We start from the raw sequence: 22,956 nt of genomic DNA on the forward strand, positions 1-22,956 counted from the left end.
AGCAGGTCCAAGGAGGTGATCCTCCCCCTCTATGCGGCACTGGTCAGGCTGCAGCTGGAGTACTCCGTCCAGTTCTGGGCGCCGCACTTCAGGAGGTATGTGGACAACATGGAGAGGGCAGAGGAGGGCCACTCGCATGATCAGGGGGCAGCAGGGCAGGCCTTACAAGGAGAGGCTACGGGACCTGAACCTTCTCCACAAGAGAAGGCTGAGGGGGGATCTAGTGGCCTGTTACAAACTAGTCAGAAGGGCCCAGCAGGCATTGGGGGAGTCCTTGTTCCCCCGAGCACTACCAGGAGTGACTAGAAATAAAGGTCACACGCTGGCAGAGGGTAGATTCAGACCAGACATCAGGAGGTGCTACTTCATAGTCTACTTCCAAGTGAGGTGGTGCTGGCTCCTACCCTGGGAGTAGTTAAGACGAGGCTAGACGAACACCTTGCTGGGGTCGTTTGACCCCAGTACTCTTTCCTGCTAAGGCAGGGGGTAGGACTTGATGATCTGCTCAGGTCCCTTCCAACCCTACAAGCTATGAGACTAGGGTGTTACCAGTGCGTCCCACACATATCTGAGACAGGAGCATACAGCCATGGCATAGGCATAGCAGTGACTTTTGGTTGCTGTATACTTGCGGTTCCTAGCAGCAGCAGCTTTACTTTGCTCCCACCCCTCAAGTCGATGTCCAGGGTGCTTGCCCTGTTCACCCCCCCATTACACTACTGGTCTAAGAAGGCTAAACTAGGTGCAGCCTTCTCTATGGGCTGTCAGGTGGATGGCTGCTCCATCAGCCCAAGACTGCCCCTCTTGCTGTGGAAAAAGGGGAGGGCTGGGACCCTCCTGTCTACACCAGGCACGACAGTGTTGGCTCAGGCTTAGCTTGGGCATGGCCCTGACACTTAGGACCTCTCTCAGTGTAGGGGAGTCGGTAAAATGAGACAGACGAGAACTCTGCTCCCTGGCCTCTCTTCCCCATGACATTTCTGTGGTAGCTGTCCCTGTGGCTGCAGTAACGCCCAGAAGTCAGTCTGTGGGCTATGTTTCACTACCCCAGCTCAGCTGACATTGTGGGGCAGGGAGGGGTGTTCCTGGAGCAAGTTGCTGTTCAGCATGAGTAAAAGTGGCTCCTGCACCTCAACTTGCACACTTGTGATCTGGGAGAAAAAAGTAAAAAGTAAGTTGGTAAAAATCAGAGCTGAAGTTAGGCTGGGAGGAGTATCTGAGCCTGCCCCCCTGCTGGGGGATCCACCCTGTCCCCTACCTGCTCGCTGCCCTCCTGTCAGAGGGGAGACGATCATAGAGTCATCAAGACGTAGGGCTGGAAGGGACCTCCATAGGTCATCTAGTCCAACCTCTTAATAAAAGGACCATCAACCTTGACACAACACATGACATAACATCCTAACCTGCCATGGGTAAATCAGGGGGAACATGGCAGCCAATGGCCTGCTTTTCTAAAAGGCTGTTAATATATGGTCAGGAAATCCCAGGTAAAGGGCTGCAGCCCCCGCTAGAGAGAAAGGCAACCTGCCCCCCCCCTTTACCAATTTGACCATAGGGTAAGGTTCCTTTCTGTCCCCAAGTATGGAGATTGGTCTGATGCTGAGCAGAGAGGCAAGACCTTCTAGCCAGGAACCTCCAGTTTTAAGTCCTAGCAGGAGCACCGGTGCAGCCCTGTCAGTCCATTGCCTTGGCTGCAGCAGTGGTTCTCTGTTCACGTATGGAACATCTGGTCAGATGCTGGCGCTGCACAGCTGTAGTAATAGTGAAAAGAGCCTAAGGAGGGTTTGATACATGGGTGTGAGTCTTAGCAGGCTGAGATAGGGGCTGTCTGCGAACTCTGGAATACATCCCTGCATTAACTGTATTATGTGTACTTTTTTGGCATTTCCTTTGCCCCTGTGACAACTAACTATGCTGGGGGAGCTAGGGTTTGGCAACCATGTGTGGTGTTTTGAAAGATCCTATCCAGGTGCACAATTTGGTGGTAAACTGTTGGTTCCATCACTGTAGAATATCCTGGCTCTTTTGCTATGGGTTTTTCTCTTGCCATTGAGATGTAAAAGATCCCAGTGCTTGGGAAAGAGACTACTTTGGCATAAAGCCAGAGGATGCTGGGTCTCTGCACAGGGGGTCTCGATCCTGTTTTCCTTACAAGATTCCCTTCTACCTTTCAGCATTCCCCCTGCCATTCCCCTTGGTTCCTGTGTCCTTCCCCCACCTTCCTCTGCTCTTGTAAACAGCTGCGTGGCATTTGACAGCTATCATATTCCATCCCAGGCTGAACGTGTCCCTAGACCCATTATCACAACAGCTCTGTGGAGCAGGTTTGTGATTCAAAGGTGATCTATAAAAATAATCAGGAGAGGAACCTGACTGAGCTCATTCTTTTTTTGGAGCTTTTTATGATGGAAGAAAGTGTGTGCGTGTGCAAGTGTGCATGCAGTGTGCCCTTGTTGCCAAAAAGGCTAACAGCATACTGGGCCGCATTGGTAGGCGAGTTGCCAGTACATCAAGGGAAGTGATTATTCCCCTCTATTCATGACAGGTGAGGCCACATCTGGAGTACTGTGGTCAGTTTTGGGCCCCCCACTACAGAAAGGACGTGGACAAATTGGAGAGAGTCCAGTGGAAGGCAACAAAAATGGTTAGGGGGCTGAGGGACATGACTTCTGAGGAGAGGCTGGGGGATCTGGGCTTGTTTAGTTTGGGAAAGAAAAGATTGAGAGGGGATTTAATAGCAGCCTTCAACTACCTGAAGCGGGGTGGGGGGTCAAAAGAGGATGGAGCTAGACCAGGGGTGGGCAAAATGCAGTCCGCAGGCCAGGTGCAGCCCACCAGGCCAATCTGTCTGGCCTGCAGGGCCCCTAAAAAATTTAGAAAATTAATACTGATCTGGGTTTTGACAGGGCTGTACGAATGCTCTTGCTAGGACTTTCCCCTCTATATGACATTGGTCAGGCTACAGTTGGTGCCCAGAACAGGCGTCCAGTTCTGGGCACCGCACTTCAGGAGGGATGTTTTAGAATAAAAACAACATCTTGACAACATGGAGAGGGTCCAGAGGAGGGCCACTCGCATGATCAGGGGGCAGCAGGGCAGGCCCTACAAGGAGAGGCTACAGGACCTGAACCTGTTCAGCCTCCACAAGAGAAGGCTGAGGGGGATCTGGTGGCTGTCTGTAGAGTGGCCAAGGGGAACCAGCAGGCTATGGGAGAGTCCCTGTTCCCCCCAGCACTACTGGGAGTAACGAGGAATAATGGCCATAAGTTGATGGAGGGTAGATTCAGGCTGGATACCAGAAGGCGCTACTTCACAGTCATGGTGGCTAGGATCTGGAACCAACTTTCAAGGGAAGTGTTGCTCGCTCTTACCCTGGGGGTCTTCAAAAGGAGGCTAGATAGACACCGAGCTAGGGTCATTTGACCCCAGCATACTTTCCTGCCCATGGCAGGGGGTCGGACTAGATGATCTGCTTAGGTCCCTTCCGACCCTACCAACTATGAAAATATCTGCCTCTGGCTGCATGTCATGCAGCCCTTGATGGCTTGCCAAAACTCAGTAAACGCCCTCCACCCAAAATAATTGCCCGCCCCTGAGCTAAACTTCTTAGTGGTGGCAGATGACAGAACAAGGAGCAATTATCTCAAGCTGCAGCAAGGCAAGTTTAGGTTAGATATTAAAAAGAATTTTCTCACTAGGAGGGTAGTGAAGCACTGGAACAGGTTATCCAGAGAGGTTGTGTAATCTCCATCCTTGGACGTTTTCAAGACCCGGCTAGATAAAGCTTTGGCTGGGATGATCTAGTTGGGGATGGTCCTTCTTTGAGCAGAGGGTTGCACTAAATGACCTCCTGAGGTCCCTTCCAACCCTAATTTTTTTATGGTTTTCTGTGTCCCCCCTCAGTCTGTCTTCCTACATGGGGTTTGTAGCTTAGCAATGCAGGTCCTATCTACCCTCCTCACCTCCTTTATTATCTCAGAAGACAAGATAGGGAAAGTTACTGTGCCTGGTAAGGAATGAGGTGTTTTATTCTAAAACTGTTGCTAACATGTACCTCGTTCTGCTGAATGAAGCGCTCTCATGGAGAAAGATTTTCTGCCACCCAGCTGCCCTCATTGTGGGACTGTCCATGATCTAGAGCAGGGGTAGGCAACCCCCGGTGCAGGTGCCAGAGTGGCACGCAAAGGCATTTTGCTTGCACGTGCACCTCAAGGCAGATGGCAGGGAAGGGGCTGGGGCTGCACTGCCACAACAGGGACTGGGCCCCTTGTGGCTCTCCCACCATCTGCCGCTGGTATGCCCAGGGCCAGATTAATGCATAGGCAAACTAGGTACATGCCTAGGGCCCTGAGCTGTGGGAGGGCCCCAGTCCTTCCCTCCCCAGTGGTGGCACAAATGGCCCCATTGCTTTCCCTTCCCTCCCATTCCCCTCTGCCAGCCTCGCTGCCTTGGCGGCTGCTTCTTAGCAGCAGCTCTGAGCCCCGCTCCCTGCAGACAGTAGTGTCCGGGTGAGGAGGGGGGTCCCAACCAGCCCAGGGTCCACTAAAGGGTTAATCTGGCCCTGGGTATGTCAACATCTTACTAGTCAAGGTTGTAGGGGTTTTTTGGCACTCTGTCCAAAAACTCTCAGACCACACCCTCACTGATGGTCTTCCTCTAAAACCAGAGGAGAGCAGGCCTGACACTGCAGGTTAAAAACGACACCAGGGTCTCTCTGTTTTACTGGCTAAAGCAGGGGAGGAGAGCTTGGAGCCAGAGCCTCCTTTGCTGGTCCCTGGGTTATTACCATCCTGCAGGCATGGTCCTGCTGGAAGTTCTGGCCCGAGCTCCCTCCTGCTCCTCTGGGAATTACGGAGCCAGGAGATAGAGCAGCCTGGTCTGTTGCAGGTGCCTTCTTGAGTGAACTGCTTATAACAGAGCAATTTTGAATCACTGTGGAGTCTGGTTACTTGTACCTGAAGCCCTGTTTTGCAGGGGAGAGCAAGTATGTTCCATCTTTGGAAAAGAATGGCCCTGGTGAGACTTTTTTGCCCTGTAGTGGCCTTCCGTAAACATTAACCATTCACCTGACCCTCATCGGAGCAGGAAAGAGCAAAGGTCATCCAGGCTGATGTCATGTAATGGATCCTACTCTAATGAGAGGTAGTTAGCTGCTTGCAATGACTATGTGAGAGCTTGGCTTCTGCAGAAAGGTGAGCCCTCAGGCAGGGGAAGGAGAGGAAGCTTGTCCCTGGAGTGGCCCATGTTGGACAAGCTTCAGGCAGGCAGGCAGTGATTTTTAAAAAAAGCAAATGGACTGAAGCAGTTTTCCCCACCCCCAAACCTGGCTGGGTCAAGAGCTACCTGGTGTAAAGTGGGTAGTACACAGAAGGAACAGGATCGTGTGCCCTGGGACGGCAGGAACAATAGCTCATTGTGAGTAGCACTTATCCCTCCGCATCCTCTAATGGGGCTGGGTAATGGAAACTGGCGTTATTGGGAAACCTCTCGTCTTACCACTGGCAGCATTTGTCTGGAGCGAGCAAGGAGACTCGAGGAGGAGAAAGGGAGGGAGCCTTCCCTGGCAAGGGGGTGAGGTCTGTCACTGCAGGGTAGGGGAGACACGTGAAGGATAGAGGGAGCATTGTGCAGATACTGACATGCATGTCTCTGTCTGCACCAGCCTTCATACTCTGCTGCGCAGCCCCATCTGCATGTACCTGGGTGCAGGTTGGCCTGTGTGGGTCTGTCTAGTGTTGCTCCAACAGTGGCCGCAGCCTGACATTCACCTTTCCAGGAGCACTGCCTACTCAGCCCCAGCCACTGGGCACCAGCTGCTCTTCCCATAGGGAGGAGGGCATGGCCACTTGCAGGGCTTACACCCAGCAAGCAAGAGCAGTAGTATCTCCCATGTGTTATTTCAGGCAGTTAGATACAAATGTCATAACTTCATTGTGTCTCTGCCCTGCCTTCTCACCACAGGGGCTCCACCTGCCCCAGAGCAGAGTTTCTTCTAGGTGGTTAAGTCACAGGCCAGCTCTTGTTTTTCTGTGAAAGGACTGGGTCATGAACAATTGCTTTACAGTGCCAGGACTGTCCTTGGGCATCTGGCTTACTGGGGGCTGAGCAAAGTGTGTAGTGAAGGAGAGCAGAGGTGGTGGTATCTCTCTGTCTCTCTCTCAAAAAGCAATGTTCCAGCCTTCCAGCAACCGGGTGGGTTGGGCGAGTAACCTCACCTCTGCTCCAGTTTTTCTGATGGAGTCTGTCCGTCCTTTCTTATCTTCCTGGTTTGTTCCTTTAGTTATGCCTAGTCCTCAGAAGCATAGTTCCGGCTTTATGTTCGTCTTGCAGGTTATATAAACTCCTGTAGGCAAAGGCAGAGTTTTTCCACTGTGTAGTCACTGCCACAGCCATGCTTGCCACTGGTAGCTGGCTTGTCACTAGCCAGGGCCCAGAGGACTTGGCAAAGAACGGAGGGACAAGTAGTTAGGCAGCCTGGGCTGCTGGGATGGGGTGGGGCTGCGGCGTTGTAGCCAGCTCCTGCAAGTTACTGAACTAAGGGATGAATGCTGGTATGTGGGGTGGGCATCCCAGCTTTACAAGCCTATAGTTACTGTGGGGAGAGTCAGCCAGGGTGCGGGGGTGGAGAATGGGGTAGGGGTCAGGCAGGATCATTTTATCTCTCAATTAAAGCAGGTGGCTAGGGCATGGTCTCTCTGCAGTGTCCCTTTCCTGGTGGGCAAGGTTCTTTGGGTTGATGTGATACCTTTTATTAGACCAACTCAGTAGTTGGAAAAAAGTTGTTTGCAACATGGCTACAACCAAAAACCTTTTCCTGGTATGTTCTCCAGGCCCCACGTATGCATTTGGTGGCATAGCCCCACAGGACATGGACCCATTTTATATATGTGATGAAACCACAGCATCCTTTAATTCTGATTCTTAGCCCCCTGACCTGACCACCTAACCTTGTTCCCCTTCTTACCCTTACACTGGGGCTAAAAGCTGGGATTTCTGACTTCCTTTGTGCGTTCTGGCCTGGGCAGAGGTAAGAAGACCAGGTGCTCTGGTTCTGCTCCCATGAACTCTCCTCACTGAGGGGGAAGCTCATGTATGCAAGAGACCAGAAGTTTCTTGGGGCCCAATCTGAGACTAGGGAGTGAACTCCTCAAAGAACAGAAGGCCATTGCAGACCTCCTAAATGCGAGATGTTTCTCCGGCCCTGCCTTTTCCAACATAAGCACACAGCAACGTGCATCTTAAAAGAAACCCGAACAAACCAAGGCTGCTCTGCTTCATGTGCTTCTTTGATCCTCACCCCAGGAGGGAGTGGAGCAGGTGGTAGTCAGAGCTGCTTGATGCCATCGTGGGGAGGTGCTCTGGTCCTGGGGGGAGTACAGTATAAGAACCTGTGCAGAAGAGCAGAGACTCCCCAGTCTGTTTTCATGGCACTAGTCACACTCTCCTCCTTACTGATCCAGTCCTGTCTTTGTCTCTGAACTGTGGCAGAGGGGGGCCTTGACTTGTGTGCCTGAAAGGCACTGTGCTGCTTCCTTGCTAGCAGTTCACTAGTAGGTATAGGTAGGATGGGGTAATCCTGCCCGCCAGGGATGGTCTGTACATCCCTGGACTCTGTAAGGGGCAGCTGAAATGTCAATTGGGGTTTTGTAAGGACAAGTAGGAGCAGCCTGGGCTGGAGGTGAATGTCTCTCCTGGGGCAGGGGTTTCTGTGCTGTGCATATGTGGAGGTCTAGCCCAGCCTAGCCCGGCAGCTATGCGATGTGCTTGAAGGAGCTGCTGTCTTCCTGACTGACAGGCCTGTGCTTGCTGGCTCCGGCTGTACCTCTCTTGGGGGAGGGGGCAGCTCTTTGTACTGAAATTGCCAGGCAGCCTCAGCGCCACCTGCCCACTCCCTTTCTTACCACACCCTGGCTCAGCTTTGTGCATCTTCCCAGCTCCTCTTCTCAAATGCAAAGCAAGGGGGGGAGAGGGGTGCTTAGATCCTCCTGTATCCTGGAGGCACTCAGTCCTCCAAGCCTGGGGGCCAGGAGCAGGGAGAGCAGCTGCAGGTACAGGCCGCCTCTGCATAGTTCGCATTCCAAAGCCAACCCAAGCGTGGGCTTTCAGAAGGGCCCCTCTCCGCCCCTGCCTTCCCAAGGAAAACCCCAGTCACTTCACATTCCCCAGGCAGCTTCCCAGGACAGCCCTTCCTGCTGGGCAGCTTATGGACCAGCCAGCACCGTACCTAGACTCCTGGTGGCCCTGTGCAAACTTTTAGTATCAGGCGCCCCTTCGCCAGCGATAATGATAATAATAATCCTTATTTTCATCATTTTAGGGCCCTCTTTCTGTCCAGGCCCTGGGCAGCTGCCCAGTTTGCCTATGCTTGTGTCCGACCCTGGGACCAACCTGCCTTCCTGGGCAAGTCTGGGGCAGTGCCAGAGCTGGTTTGGTTTCTACCAGTTCTCCTTTCCTTCTTCATCACCTGACTCCACACTCAGCCCTTCTGTCTGCTGTTGAGCTGTGGGGGCTCCCCTTCTGCCCTGCGCCCTGGTGTTATCACCCCTACCAACCAGGGACCTGCATGCCTTTCCTTTGGCCTCTCTTACTGAGTCTTCCTGCTCCCAGTCAGTGGCGGGTGACACCCGCTGTATCCTGCAGCTGCAGAGATGGAGGCCCGAGGCTGCAGTGCTGGATCTTGGGAGTAGAACGCAGGGTGCCTGATGCCCGGTCCTGTACTCTGGCCACTGCCCATGCTCCCCGTGTGAGATCTGGCGACTGCCTGTGCCTGCAGCACTGTGTCCCAGCCCCTGTTGCTGATCCCACTGTTGAGTAGGTTTGCAGTCATCCTAGGCAGACTGGGCGTCACAGTGTCTGTCTCCTGTGTTAGGTAACCCGGTCAGTCCCAGGTGGTCTGTCCGCTCTCTGGGCATCAAGAGCTGATCCAGCATGTTCCTCTGCAAATATTTGCTGAAGACAAATCCCTGTCATGGCACCAGCTCTAGGGAAGGGGCAGCTGGACATCTCAGTGGGTGCTGTTGCTTTGCCCAGGCTCTTCCCTCTTGCCCACAGAGAGGACAGTGACATTTGAGTCAAGGTAGGGATGCATAGAGGGAGGGGGAGCCAGTAGCCAGCAAGGACAGGGGTGCAGATTCATAATGACTTTCTCCAGGCAACTCCATGCTCCCGGCACTGAGCTGGTTGAGCAGAAAGTGCGTTTTAGTCTCTTGTTTTGTTTGTTCTCTTTCTCCGTTAGGGGGGCCAGGCACAGGGCAGTGCAGGCGGGGCAGGGGTGGGGGGAGAGAGCCTGGGCTTTCAGAGCTGGGAGGGTGGGGGGAAGTGTCAGCTCAAAAAGGGAGGAGTAAAAGGGAGGATTGGGAAAGGCAGCCCCAGGAGGGAGCAGCAGCAGCAGCAGCAGCCTCAGACTGCACACTAGGTTAGGAGCAGCTCTGGTGAGAGGACAAGGTGGGGAAAGCCAGGTAAGGAGACCAGCTCCTGTGGGGAGCCATGACAGGCTGGGGTGCTGGGGTTGTGAGAGGAGGCTGTGGTGTGAGAGCTCGGGGTGGGGGGCTGTAAGTGGGCAGGGGGGTGCTGGTGGATGTGGAGGTGATGGAGTAGTAGAAGCCACTGGTGTGTGCTGTAGAGGGGTCCTTGCAAGCTGGGGCTCTGGTGCTCTAAGTCTGCACACCCCCCACCCCCCAGCCAGAAGTTGCAGGCCCTTCTTTGCTGTGCCCCTTGCTCCCCCAGGTTGGGGCTGATGTGTGGACAGGGAGTTTGTAGCAGGCTTCCTTGCCCTCCCTGCTTTACCTACCTGGTAGAGGTGAGCCAGCTTGAGAGGCCAGGATAGGGCTGGGAGCAGAGGGCTTCTTTTCTCAGTCTAGCCAGCCTTCCCCTTGGGCTCACCCCCTTGGCCTCTTGGACCCCCACTCTCCTTTCCCCTCTCCACTCCCCCAGCCCCAACCTGCCAGTCTGGGGTTTCCCAAGTGGTGAATCCCTGGCAGCAACTAATAAAGTTTGCTCCTTTTAAACAGCCCATCTACCAGACCGTGAAGCACGCAGCCACGTGTTCTGGAGCTGCCCACTCGGTGCCTACTGACCGTTTCAGGATTTCATATCTGCCAAGTCTTGTGAGCAGTGAACAGGCCACCTGCTGCCTGACACAATGAAGCTGCTGCCTCTAATGAGAGGGATCCCCCTTGGCCCAACACATGAAAGAGGTGGGAGGGAGAATCATAGGACTGGAGCAGGGTGGTGGGGAGAGGTGATAGAGGAGCAGCCTACAGAGCTGTAGTATGTAGGAGTTGGGTAGTGTCTTTTAAATCAGCTGTTCTCAACCTTTTTTTATACCAGGACCCATTTATAAACTTCAATGGCCAGTCCTGACTCAGGGCCCTTCACTTCCCACCTACTGCCCCTCTCCCCAGTGTGTGAGGCATGGGGGGCCCCAAGCAGCCCCTTGCAGGTTTCCCACATTTCTCTCCTGTAAAGGAGAATCCACTTTTAAAGTTTGCTGATCCATTTTTAAAGTTTGTCTGTGACCCTTCAATGTATTCTTGCAACCCACTTTTGGGTCACGACTCATGGGTTGAGAAACACTGTTTTAAATAGGCAGACAAGGTTCTTTGGGTAAATCTGATATCTTTTATTAGACCAACTTAAATAGTTGGAAAAAATGTTTTAAGCAAGTCTTTCGGGTTCAAAATAGTTTTAAATAATTTGTGAGCTTCTGAGTGGCTCCCCTCACCCTGTCTATGTGCTGCTATGGCTGCGGTGTGTACATGCATCCAGGCCTTGCTTGTATATGTGGTTATTGGCTTCCTACTGTGTCCAGGTGGCTTCTTCCTGCCATGTGTGTTGTGTAAAGAACAAAAGACACAAACCAGGCCAGGCTCTCGGGGAGCTGCCATAGCCCCTCTCAACATCATGGTGTAGTCAACAACATCAGGTTGCAGCCTTTTAGAAACTACTGCTTCCAGTCCTCCATGCATCCCCTTTCTCCAAGGGCTTGGCTGGAGGATGCATTGAGGTCACAGTCTCCAGGTAGTGCAAGATGGTTGCAATTGTCTCCATTAGATGCAGCCATAGGGTTCCTTGCAGGCAGCTGAGGCAGGGCTGAGTGTGATGTCCCAAGAGGAGAGCCAGGGGGATAGTCAGTTAGTGCCCTGCGGTGAGCGGTGCTCCACTGAAAGGCCTGCACTGTGCAGATGCCATACAGAGCCAGACTGAGTCCAGCCCAGACACAATGAAGAGGAAGAGCCAGATTTGCAGCTACAGGATCAGGAGGGTGACTGAGGCTGTTCTGTGGAGAGGTTACCACTGTGTGTCCTTGTTTGCCAGTGTCTCTAGAGTCACCCTCTGTGGCTAGCCAGAGGCCTCTGCCATGCCCTGAGGCATGGGAGACCTGCCAGGAGGGGCTTGGGCCCCAGTCACCTGCCTTCTTGTGGGCTGACCTGTCTGGGCAGCATCAGGAGGGAGGGGAGCTATCCTGTAATAGCCCATGGGACCAAAGGCTCCTTTTGAGCATCTGCACATCAATAGACTTTGAATAGGAAGGCAGCTCCTAATCCAGCCTATTCAACCTGAATGGAAGCAGAAAGGCTTTTGTTTGAAGGGCCTCCAGATGTTGTGCAGAGGTCAGGGAGCATTTCTGTCTTGTTCAACCGCAAGGACAGAGATGAGGAGGGCCCCACCCATTCTGCGGGGTGTGGGGAGGGTCTGCCCAGGTTCTTGGGGTTCACGCTTTTCACACTGTGCACTCCTGGAGGGTGTCTGGTCCTGGGCCTGTTTCCCTGTGTGGAGAGAGCCATCTTCTCTTTACTGCACTGTCTCCCTCCCCTTGGGTGAGAAGAGCCCTCAGTAGCAAGCAGTTCCCTGCCTCTTGAGGGCGTCTCCAGGGCCAAAGTGGGGTGGGCGTCAGTTAAGCTGGAGGAGTTGGGGTTGCATGCAGGCTCTGAGCAGTGACCACATAAAGTGCAAGCCAGGTTCTGTCAGGAAAACCTTGAAAAGAGCCAATAGGGGCTGAAGTTTCAGCACTTTAAGAACTGAGCAGGAAAATGGGGGCAAGAAGTAGGGTCATCTTCAGCAAGTTTTGCCATGTCTGGACCGCAACGGAGTGTCCCCCAGTCTCTGAGGAATGCAGTAGGCAACAAGGCTCGGGGATTAGCTCTGAGAAACTTAGTGCATGAACAAAGTGGGGAGGGGAAAGCGAAAGGAAAGATAGATGGGCAGTCACATGAGACTTTCTGTGTCGGAGGGGGGTAGATGCCGCCAGAAGGTCACCGGAGGGAGGAAATTCCCTCTCCTGTGGTCTTCCTGCTGGTAGCTGAGTTTTCTTCCTTTGTTTTCTCCTCTCTCTGTCCCCCCCCTGAAACAGGGACAGCTCTTGGTCTTTCTTTTAGTCTCTGGGCCTTGTTCCTCTCTTGCACCTGTGTTTTTTGGGGATGATTTAATTTACTCCCCAGGATATGGGCTGGCACCGCTAATGGCAGCAGCTGTATAGAAGAAGAGGGCAACTTGCAGCAGAAAGTTATTGTTTCCAAATAACTGCAAAGGCTGCTCTGTATGTGAAGCGGGGGTGCTTCTGGGCAAGCTGGGCAGTTTTTCAGGGGGTTGCCATCTTTTGCCCTTGAAACTGAGCTTTCGCCAAATAAAAGAGCAGTTCCTCAGGGCTAGTAGTTGCCCTGTTAAGAGGAAAATGGTGACCTGAGTTTAGCTGATGCTCTGCAGCATTAGCCGGAGTCTGCAGAGAGCCTGGGAAAAACGCTCAGAGGTCACTGCCTCTGTGGTCGATGCCCAGCTTGGGTTCCAGGGCACTGAAGTGGTGGCTGTGCAGCTGACTTGTCTGTGTGATTTCCCTGCTCGTTTTGAGGGACTGTTAATTTGAAAGCCCTCAGAGACGATGTATCTACCCTTAGCCATTGTCAGTGATTGGCCAGGGTGCAAAATGAGTTTGGCAACCTGCTCTGTCTCCTGGGCAGGGCACCTTTTCCTCCTTGAGTGGGTGGAGCTTAGTCTGTGGGCAGAGCTTTTTTCTGACCCTGGCTTTTTCCCAGTCTGAAGCCACTGTAAGGCCACCTGTTTGTAGGGAGCTGGTGCATACAGCCTTTGCATCTGCTGGTCTGTCTTGTCTGCTTGGCAAAGTGCAGCTTGCTGAATAGGGCAAGGCTCTGGGGTGCCAAGAATTAACGTGTGTGTGTTGTGTGATGGTTGCCTCTGCACAGCAAGGCTGATGGCGCAAGTGACAAGTGCAGTGATCTTACTGGGTTTCCTCTCTTCCCCTGGGAAAGTTTCTGTGCCCCAACCACACATACCCCTTTCCCATGCCAGGGGCAGGGGCAAAACCTATGGATCTGCTATCTCTGGGCAGTGCTGTGAGCTATCGTTGGCTTTGCCCTGGCCTTCAGAGAGCTGAGTACCCAGTTCCTGTCCGACTCCCAGCCCTGTGGAAAGGACCCGCGGGGCAGTGAATTGGCGTGAATTCTGCTGCATGGGCCAGTGGCTCGCCACGCTCGTGGTTGTAGCTTTGGCACATAACGGGTCTGCCTGGCCCTTTAAGGCTGCAGCGCCTGGGCACTGATTCCCAGCCAAGTGTTCAGGATCCCTGCTCCACACAATGCACAACATTGTTCGGGCAGGTAATCATCCGTAGCTGAGCCAGGGCAGAGGGAGGCCCCTGGCTTGCCAGACCGCCCCTGCCTGCTCTGCGGGGTCCGTCCCCAGGGGCAGCAGTGCTTATGCCCCTGGCCACCCTCTGGCCCCTGAGACGGAGGAGCCCAGGAAAGTGCCCGAGTGCTGAGTTTTAACTATTTGCTTATCGCCATGTGGGTAACTCTCCCAGGCAGCACGGCCCCGAGCGCCTTGTCCTTGAGGCCTGTATCTCTGGAGCAGCTCTGGGCCTTGCCAGACTCGGGAGGGAGAGGGAGGGGGGAATTCTTTCTCTAGTTCAAGGGCAGGTTTAATTCAACATCAGGTGACTCTGAGCCTGGGGAGAACAGCTTTCTAAGCCTTGTCTTGTGCTCAGCCACTGGCTGGGGGCAGGATCTGAGGGAGGGCACCAGGCATAGATTGGGGCCTTGGTGCTGCCCGCTGAAATTAGCAGGAGGGTAGCCACTGGGGTAGAGGGGGGCGTAGTGTGCCCTTGGCCCCTGCAGGGCCAGGGAAGTGGGGGAGGGTTGGGCTGTGCAGCAGAGAAGCAGGGAGGGAGATGCTCTCAACATCTAGATCCAGCAGCCATGAAAAGGGGGCTCCTCGCATGCCTTTTTGAGGCTGGTGTCACAAGGTGCAGGGGGAGGGGAGAATGGCCTGGGGGCCTGTATTGCAGCCTGACTCCCAGTGTTGGCTGGAGTGGGGCATGCTGGGGCCACGTGCTCCTGCCTCTGTGGTGGATGCCCAGCTGGGTTCCAGGGCACTGAGGTGGTGGCTCTGCAGCTGACCTGTCCGTGTGCTTCCACCCTCCCGGATGTAGGCTCTAGGATGCTGGGGCCAGCGAGGCTAGGCCCACCCACGTGATCCTCGCTGCCACGGCCCTTGGCCTGCCCTGCCTGCATATCCGCCATGCTGCTCTCCTGGCGCGGGAAGCTGAAGCTGCTGCTCGTCACAGCGACGCTGGTCATCCTCCTCTCATGGCTGTACCTCCTGGCAGGCGGCCTGGAGTGTAAGTGCAGCTTGTGTGGCCCCCGGGGGCATCACAAGGGGGGGGGGGAGTGACAGGGTGTGGCCCCCGGGGGCATCACAAGGGGGGGGGGGAGTGACAGGGCCCACATGGTGGTTGAGCCCCAGTGGGGAGCTAGGACTCTTGGGTCGATCTCCCGGCTTTGCCGTAGCAAGAGGTGTGTACAATTGGAGCAAGGTCTTTCCCCCTCTGCATCTTGGCTTCCCCACTTCGGGAAAGGCTCCTTACCTCCTCTGGGGGCTGGTGCAGACAGCACATGGTGCTGCGAATGAAGGAGCTGGGCCAGGGGCTTGCAGGGTGGCACGCGGTTGCTTTGGTGACCTGTTATCACCATGCCAGTGATGGGCTGAGACCAACCCCAACTGCTGCACTTGCCCCTCTCTCCCATGCTTGGCAGGTGCTTGTGCACCACAGGCTTTGATGCAGAGAGGTGAGCTTTTCTGCTCCCTCACAGAGCCTAGTATAGGGGCAAACCACATTGGAGCCAGTGTACTTAACCCAGGATCCCACCATGTCCCATGGCGTAGACTCACACTGGTTGCTGGGGGTGGGGTGGGTCTCCCCTCAGATGGCCGCTCTCTCCTGCTATCTCCTTGCTTTGGAGAACAGCCCAGCCGGGACGTGGAACGAGAGGCCTTGGTGTCTCAGGTGCACAGGGTGGAGGAGGAGAACCAGCAGCTGCGCCTACAACTCAGCCAGTCCCTGGTGCAGGTGGGGGCCACAGAGGGGGGTGACGGCAGCCAGCCATGGGCAGCCTCTGTGGAGGACAGGGATGCTGCAGGGGAGGAGAAGAGCAACCGCACAGACTGCACCAAGCAGCGGATGGTGCAGAAGTGTGAGGTAAGTCACGGCACTACCCCAGGAACAGCAGCACCCCAAAGCAGCTGTATGCGTGACCCAAGCCACCAGGGTCTTCTGGGGCCCTATAACACTGACCCTGCCTTGCACAGCTCCCCCAGCATGCTGGCTGTGCCGGGGCCTCCCGAACGCATGGGAACTTCCTGAGAAATTGAGGGCAATGATGCTGACAGCACTCCTTCCCCACCTACCCCCTCTGAAAATGTTACTGCCCAGCCAGGCATGTGAGCTGGCAGCTAGGGGCCAGCACCAGGATTCCTGAGTTCTGTTCCCAACTCTGCCTCTGATCAGTGGCACAGCTTTCCTTTCTCCCTGCCTTAGTTTCCCCACCCATGCCATGCAGATAAGTGTGCTGGCCAGTGTCCCTGGGAGGGGTCCGGTGACCCGTTGTCACTGTGCTGGTGATGGGCATAGACCAGCGCAGACTGCTGCCCTCACTCCTCTCTCCTGCAGAGCCTCATCCTGTAAATAATGTACTGCATGAAATGAGATGGGCAGAACAGAGGAGCAGGCAGCCTGGACTATGTTTAGCAGCATGGACCCCTTAGCCTGATGATGGCGGGGAGTAGAGGAAGGGAGGGGAGGAGGTATCAATCAAGTATGAGCTCTCAGAGCAACAGTGTGACAACCTCTGCTGAGGCTGTCCCAGAGGATGCTTCATGCTAGGGATCCATGCCCCTGAGTACTGCCCTGGGAAGGGACTGACAATCCCTCTTGTCCTGGGGCAGCTCCTGCACGTGGCAATTGTCTGTGCTGGGCACAATGCAAGCCGAGACGTGGTCACCCTGGTGAAATCCATTCTCTTCCACAGGTATGTGGGGCAAGGGGGGCAGGAGCAGGGTCCAGTGCTGCTATGTGTTGGTTCTTGCCCTGGAGTCATCTCCCAGTGGGGCAGAAGGGCTCCACTTCCACTACCACCTCAGGTTTTGGGGGCTCAGATACAATGAGGAGCAAATATGAACTGTACCTGCCTTGTGGCTTCTTAGCCCTGCAGCAGTCCAGGGAGGGGAGAGGATGAACAGCAGGGAGATCTGCCCTGTGAGAAGGGACCCGTCTTCAGCATGGTGCCTGGGATCCTCTGTTACTGTAGGGAGGGCTCAGAGGGTCCCAGGGACAAATCCCATGGAAGGGGTAGAGCAGTGGGGCCTGTCCTGGCTTGCTCCAGGCTTGGCAAGGGGCACTGGGGTGGGTAGTGGTTCAGTGAGCCTGCCTGCGCTTCCCCCCACCCTGCAGGAAGAACCCTCTTCATTTCCACCTCATCACGGACTTGGTGGCTCACCAGATCTTGCAGACTCTCTTCCAGTCCTGGATGGTACCCTCCGTCCACGTCAGCTTCTACGACGCCGACAACTTGAAGGCAGGAGCCCCCCATTGTCCCCTACACTCTCACCCTCTCTCCTCACCCCACTTGTCCTTCTCCACTCGGTATCTGGGAAGCTAGGTGCCCTCCAGGGTGCGTGGGTGAGAGAACAGTGGTCACCAGGCTAGGCGCTCTTTTGGTGCTGGTCTCCCCTCACCTGCTCTCCTCCTGGCATCTGTTCCCCTTTTGCTGATACAGAGGCACTTGATTGCCAAGGGGTTGTGCCTTTCTCCTGCACTTGTGAGTGAGTCTTGATCTATAGAAACTGGAAACTGCTCCCACATGGCCCTGCTGAAGGGTGGGTTGAGCCTGTCCTACTGACTCACAGTGGCTTAGACACACATTGTTGTCTTGACTCCAAACTAGGTGTAGGAAGGGTGGGATCAGGCAGTGGGTGGCACATGGGGGCAGAAGGAGACCTGTGGGGATCAGAGGTCAGCCTTGTCACTCAAGATCCAGCAGGAGGAGGACATGCCATGCTAATGCTGTGTTCAGGGGATTTCATAGATTTCATAGACATTAGGGCTGGAAGGGACCTCAGAAGATCATCGAGTCCAGCCCCCACACCCAAAGGGCAGGAAGTCAGCTGGGGTCATAGGATCCCAGCAAGATAAGCATCCAATTTTCTCTTGAAGGTGTTCAATGTAGGTGCTGGAACCATCTCTGATAGCAGGCTTTTCCAGACTTTGGGGGATAGGAAGGCGGAGCTGGGGTCAGGGAGCATGGAGACCACAAACACACGCAGTGACTGAAGAGGCTGAGAGGGGCCCAGAGACGAGAGCTGCACTGGGATAGAGCTGTGCTAAGCTCCTATGGGACTGGCTGTGCCAGTGTCATCATGTCCAGAGACCGGGGAAGGAAGGATCCCTTGTACAGCCCAGGGGACACAACTGTATCCCATCTGCCTGTGGTCTCATGTTGTGAAGCAGCCATTAGACACCTGGTACATGGTGCTCTCCTCCCAGCCCCTTGGTATCAGAGGGATGCACAAGAACAACAGGGGTGGGCTGTAAGGAGAGATGACAAGACAGCATGGCTGGCAGTGAGGAGGAGGGAGGCAGGAGGCTAATATCTGCAGGGGCCTGGGCTGTGAGCCCCACAAGGGTGCAGGGGTTAGTCAGACTGGCTCAGAGGGTGCGGGGCACAGCAGAAGGGCATTTTGGCTGAACCTTCAGAGACAGCCTGACACATAACTGTGGGGCAGGTCTCCCAGGGCAGGGAGCCAGTGCCCTATGCACTGAATGCTGCCTGTCACAGAGCTGTGCTGTGGGGCCAATCCTACACAGGCCCCGTGGGAGTGGCTGAATGCTCACAGGCCTCTTCCACCTTTGCTGCCCACCATCCCTCAGGGTGGGCAGACCCATTAGGGCAATGGTTCCCAACCTTTTTTGTACCAGGGTCCATTTGTAAACATCAATGGCCAGTCCTGACCCGGAGCCCCTCACTCCCAACCCACTGTCTCCAGCCCCCATTTTTAAAGTTTGTTCATGACCCTTTTTTGTGTCCCGCTTTTGGGTCATGACCCCATGGATTGAGAAACGCTTTCCGGCTCCTAGTTGAAAAGGGAAATGAAGAATGAACCTGAGGTCTGTGTGCCGCCTAGTGGCAGCTGCAATGCATGGTGCATGCTGTGGGATTGGCACTGGCAAATATATGCCTGGACAGCAAGGGAGCTGTACTATAGCCAAAGAAAACCTCAGCATGCTATGACTCCTGAGAGCTTGGTACCCAGCACAGGGACAGTACTGGCTGGGAGGGCAGTCACATTGCCTTGCTAGGCTCTGGGACTTGGCTGTGCCCCTCTGTAGGCCCTGGCAGCTGTGGAGTTCAGTTAGTGGTGCACAGGGGATCTTTTTCAGGCAGGGGGCACCCCAAATGCTTCCCCCTCTATTTCTAGGAGGGTTGTTAAATATCTGGCTCATGGTTTTGTCCCAGGAGGGTTCAGGAATGGCTGCCGCAGCCCTGACAGCCAACCCCACCTCTGTTCCTACTATAGCCGGAGGTGTCCTGGATCCCCAACAAGCACTACTCAGGGATTTATGGGCTGATGAAGCTGACACTCACCAAAGCACTGCCCCCCAACCTCACCAAGGTCATCGTGCTGGACACAGACATTACCTTCGCCACTGACATTGCTGAGCTGTGGGCCGTCTTTGGGAAGTTCTCTGGTAAGGGGGAGCTCTGGTAATGGGGCTCTGGGACCTGGGTTGAGTGGCTGCAGTCCTGGGAGAAGAGCCAGCTCTGTTGCTCTGCTTCCCCTAAGCTTCACCTGTAGGCCTGCTTGGGACATGTGACCCTCTGGTGAGGTGGGTTGCCTGCATGTGTCTTCCTCTCTTGCAGAGAAGCAGGTGATTGGGTTGGTGGAGAACCAGAGTGACTGGTATCTAGGGAACCTGTGGAAGAACCACAGGCCATGGCCAGCGCTGGGACGCGGCTTCAACACAGGTGAGCGTGGAGCATCCGTAGGGGCAGGGTTAATTGCATGTGCCTGGCCTTGCACAAACCAGATACACTACTCAAAGCTGTGGTATGAACAGGGGGCAGCAGGGTGAGGAGCCTGCCCCTGCCCAGCACTTTGGGCTTTACTGGGAAGGAGCAATGGCCACTATCCTACTGCAGGGTGATGGCACCTTTGAGTCATTTCTGGTGTGGCATGGGGATAGACTAGAGGACAGGGAGCCAACGGGGAGATCAGACTCCACTGGGATCCAATGCTAGGTGACTTCAGCCATGAGGAACTCTGCACAGCTCTGCAGGGCCCTTTCATTCTGCTGGCAGCCACACCTGGGGCTTCCCTGACACACGGCGCCTAGTCTTTGGTCTAGGAATGGGAATAGCTGGTCCCAGGAGCTCAGTTCACTTAGTGGGTTGCTCCAACCTGAACTGGAGCTCAGGCTGGAGGGGAAGGTGGCCCATAGCATCCACTCCTCTGTGCTCCTGCCACGGCTCACGGTTATGGTTTGCAGAGATGGCTCAGCCTGCCTTTATGGTGCGAGTGCACCTTCCACTCTGCACCCACTTGAGAATCCTGTTTGGGATGAGGCTAAGCTCTGTATGGCAGAGCTGGGCTCCCACAATGTGCACCTGGGTGACCCAGTGTGCTCTAGTTACTACTGAGTGGGCTAAGCTGGGTCCATAGCACCAGATGCAGGCCGTGGGCTGGTGCTGCCTTGCGAGGGGTGTTCTGCGACCTTATGCTCTTCCCTTCCTCCCCAGGGGTGATCCTTTTGCTCCTGGAGCGCCTGCGACGGATTGGCTGGGAGCAGATGTGGCGGCTGACAGCGGAGCGGGAGCTCATGAGCATGTTCTCTACCTCGCTGGCAGATCAGGTACGTGCCAGTCCTGCTCCCAGCTCTGCCCCAGCGCAAGCCGACTCCAGGAGACAGAGGGATCTCTGGGGCCATGGGACATTGCTACAGACCTTGCAGACAGCCCTGGTGTTGAGCTTGCACACTGGGATCCATGCCAGAGACCTGCGGGCTCCTGCCCCGCCTGCTGGTTGCTGTGTCTCTTAATCCACAGTCCTCTGGGAGGGAGGGGTTGGTCAATGTATCCAACTGTGGGTGGCCTTAGGACAGGGACCCCCCCCAAGTCCAAGCCTTCTGGTCCCCTCCTCTGCTTCCCAGCCTGCAGACTCTCAGGAAGTGTGGGCTCACTGTCCTGCTGTCCCTCTTCCAGGACATCTTTAATGCAGTGATCAAGCAGAACCCCGTGCTGGTGTACCAGCTCCCCTGCTTCTGGAACGTGCAGCTGTCAGACCACACCCGCTCCGAGCAGTGCTACACAGAGGTCTCTGATCTTAAGGTGGGTTTTTCTGGTCATGACTGCAGCTGGGCCCTCAGATTTCCCTTGCTGAGGGCACTTGGATCTCCTGGCCAGCTGCCCCTTGGACTTGGGGGATGGAGTGTTTGGGTGCTGCAGTGAAATACACATCCCAGAGCGGGATGGGGGAATGCGAGAGCTTGGTGGACCCTTGGCCTCACACCTTAAGCTGTCGCTTCCCAGGTGATCCACTGGAACTCACCTAAGAAGTTGCGTGTGAAGAACAAGCACGTGGAGTTCTTCCGAAACCTCTACCTGACGTTCCTGGAGTACGATGGGAATCTGCTGCGCAGGGAGCTTTTTGGCTGTGCCAGCCCACCCAGCCTGCCCGGTGACCAGGTGAGAGCCTGCTGGGACACCAGCACTCCCCACCTGCCCACCCTAACCCCTTGTGCCTTTCCTCACTCACCCTGGACACATGGGAGTGGGCAGTGAACCATGAGGCACCGACTGGCTCCCAAGTAGGCTATCCATGCCATCCCCTGGGGCTTTGCAAGGTGGGTCTCTCAGGGCCAGGCATGTTGGCTATGTGCAGACTAGTTGTGCCCTCCAACACATTCTGGCTGAAGTGTGTGCCCTGGTTGAGTTAGCTGCAGCCTGGCCCCTACCCCACCTCACCAATAGGTGCATTCTAGCTGCAGCGGGCGCTGGAGGACCTGGATGAGGATGACCCCTGCTATGATTTCCGCCGGCAGCACCTCACACAGCACCGCATTCACCTCTTCTTCCTGCAGTATGAGTTCATGGCCTTGTCTGACCCAGCTGATGTCACCCTGGTTGCCCAACTCTCCATGGACAGGTGTGTGGCAGGACCTGAGAGGAGGGAGTGGGGAGAGTCTCATCATCCTGCCCCCTCTGGATTGCCTTCTGCTGCCAGGGAGATCTTCAGGGCTCTGTGAGCAGGGTTAACTAGCCCTGTACCCAACCAGAGGCAGTGCCACAGCAGTCAAACCAGCTTTGTGCCAGGAAAAACACTGTCTCCATCTGGGGGGCCTTGAGGGACTGGGGTTTACTTGGAAAAATTACGTTAAATGGAATGTGTGTGATTGTGTGACTCACATTGCCCCAACCACGAAATCACACCTAGAACCTGAGCTCTCACTGAGAACAATGCTTCTAGCCCTTCACCGCAAGGAAAACCTTGTAGATGCAAACCTGGGAGATCTAATTCTGCAATCTCTGCCTCAGTTCATCCTTATGGGATGAGTTATTTTTCGTATCTGATTCAGTTAAACTGTCCACTGTTTACTGTGCTGGGAGCTGCCACACCAACCCCATCACTGCCACTGCCAGTAGGAGGATCTAGGGGAGTTGCGATGGCTTTCAGGTTTGGTTGGTCGTGGTGTATGCAGGGCCTGGTCATCAGACTGCAAGGCAGTTTGCCCTAGGGGCAGGGGAATAGTGGACAGTAGATGGGTTGTGGCAGATCTGATCTGGAGGCTTGCTCACTCCTAGCTGCGCCCAGCCTGGCTGCAGCCACTACTGTCCACCTCTCCTTATTCCTGCATGCTTGGTGGCCTAGTGATTCTCCCCCACATGGCCAGCTCTGGTGGGGCTCACCTCATGCCATGCCCTTTGGCTTGTAGGTTACAGATGCTGGAGGCCATCTGCAAACACTGGGCAGGACCCATCAGCCTGGCGCTGTACATGTCAGACGCGGAGGCCCAGCAGTTCCTGCGCTACGCCCAGGCCTCGGAGGTGCTGAGTAGCCGCAGGAACATCGCCTACCACATTGTGTACAAGGAAGGGCAGTTCTACCCCATCAACCTGCTGCGGAACGTGGCGCTGACCAATGCGCAGACACCCTACGTTTTCCTGACTGACATCGACTTCCTGCCTACGTACAGCCTCTACGATTACCTCAGGTGCAGCTGCAACTACCTGGCTAGGACCCTCTAGGACTCTGTGTGCTGTAAGCTATAAGAGAAGAGGGGCAGGGGACAGATCGGCCTAAGCACTCTTGGTCCTGTAGCGTCTGCTCCATGACACTGAGAGAGAGGATATTGAGCTAGAGAGACATGTGGTCTGACCTATAATGGCATCTCTTGCTCTTCCAGCTCCCCCATCCTCACTTTCCTCCAAGCTCTGTCCAAGCTGTCTGCGTATTAAACAGTGGGGCTCCCAGCTTTTCCCACAGGATGTGGTTCCCCAGCATGGGGCTTTCACTACCAGGAAGCTTCTTTTCCATCTTCCAGTGGGTCCCCTGGGTGGGGGAAAGGGCTGCCACAGATGGGAGAAGCGTGCCATGTCCCTTCTGGCCCTGCAC

General features: G+C 55.1%; 1 protein-coding gene across 8 annotated transcripts in view; it reads left to right on the forward strand.

The window, feature by feature from the left end:
• The window catches only part of LARGE2 (LARGE xylosyl- and glucuronyltransferase 2), an 87,443-nt gene that overhangs the window by 20,949 nt on the left and 43,538 nt on the right, over positions 1–22,956 (forward strand). For 6 of the 8 annotated variants that reach the window (XM_019551186.1, XM_019551188.1, XM_019551187.1 and 3 more), the window contains exons 3-13: positions 14,444–14,632; positions 15,219–15,490; positions 16,237–16,319; positions 16,742–16,865; positions 18,865–19,036; positions 19,209–19,313; positions 20,085–20,197; positions 20,547–20,672; positions 20,874–21,029; positions 21,326–21,489; positions 22,277–22,555. In XM_019551186.1, the coding sequence (XP_019406731.1) occupies positions 14,533–14,632; positions 15,219–15,490; positions 16,237–16,319; positions 16,742–16,865; positions 18,865–19,036; positions 19,209–19,313; positions 20,085–20,197; positions 20,547–20,672; positions 20,874–21,029; positions 21,326–21,489; positions 22,277–22,555 (1,694 nt within the window). In that variant the 5' untranslated portion in view covers positions 14,444–14,532. Of the gene's footprint in view, positions 1–9,353; positions 9,459–14,443; positions 14,633–15,218; positions 15,491–16,236; positions 16,320–16,741; positions 16,866–18,864; positions 19,037–19,208; positions 19,314–20,084; positions 20,198–20,546; positions 20,673–20,873; positions 21,030–21,325; positions 21,490–22,276; positions 22,556–22,956 lie in introns of those variants that run through there. The other 2 variants (XM_019551183.1, XM_019551184.1) reach the window with 2 other exon arrangements.

Source organism: Crocodylus porosus, unplaced genomic scaffold (genome assembly GCF_001723895.1).
Source record: "Crocodylus porosus isolate Cpor-Errol unplaced genomic scaffold, CroPor_comp1, whole genome shotgun sequence".
NCBI lineage: Eukaryota > Metazoa > Chordata > Crocodylia > Crocodylidae > Crocodylus > Crocodylus porosus.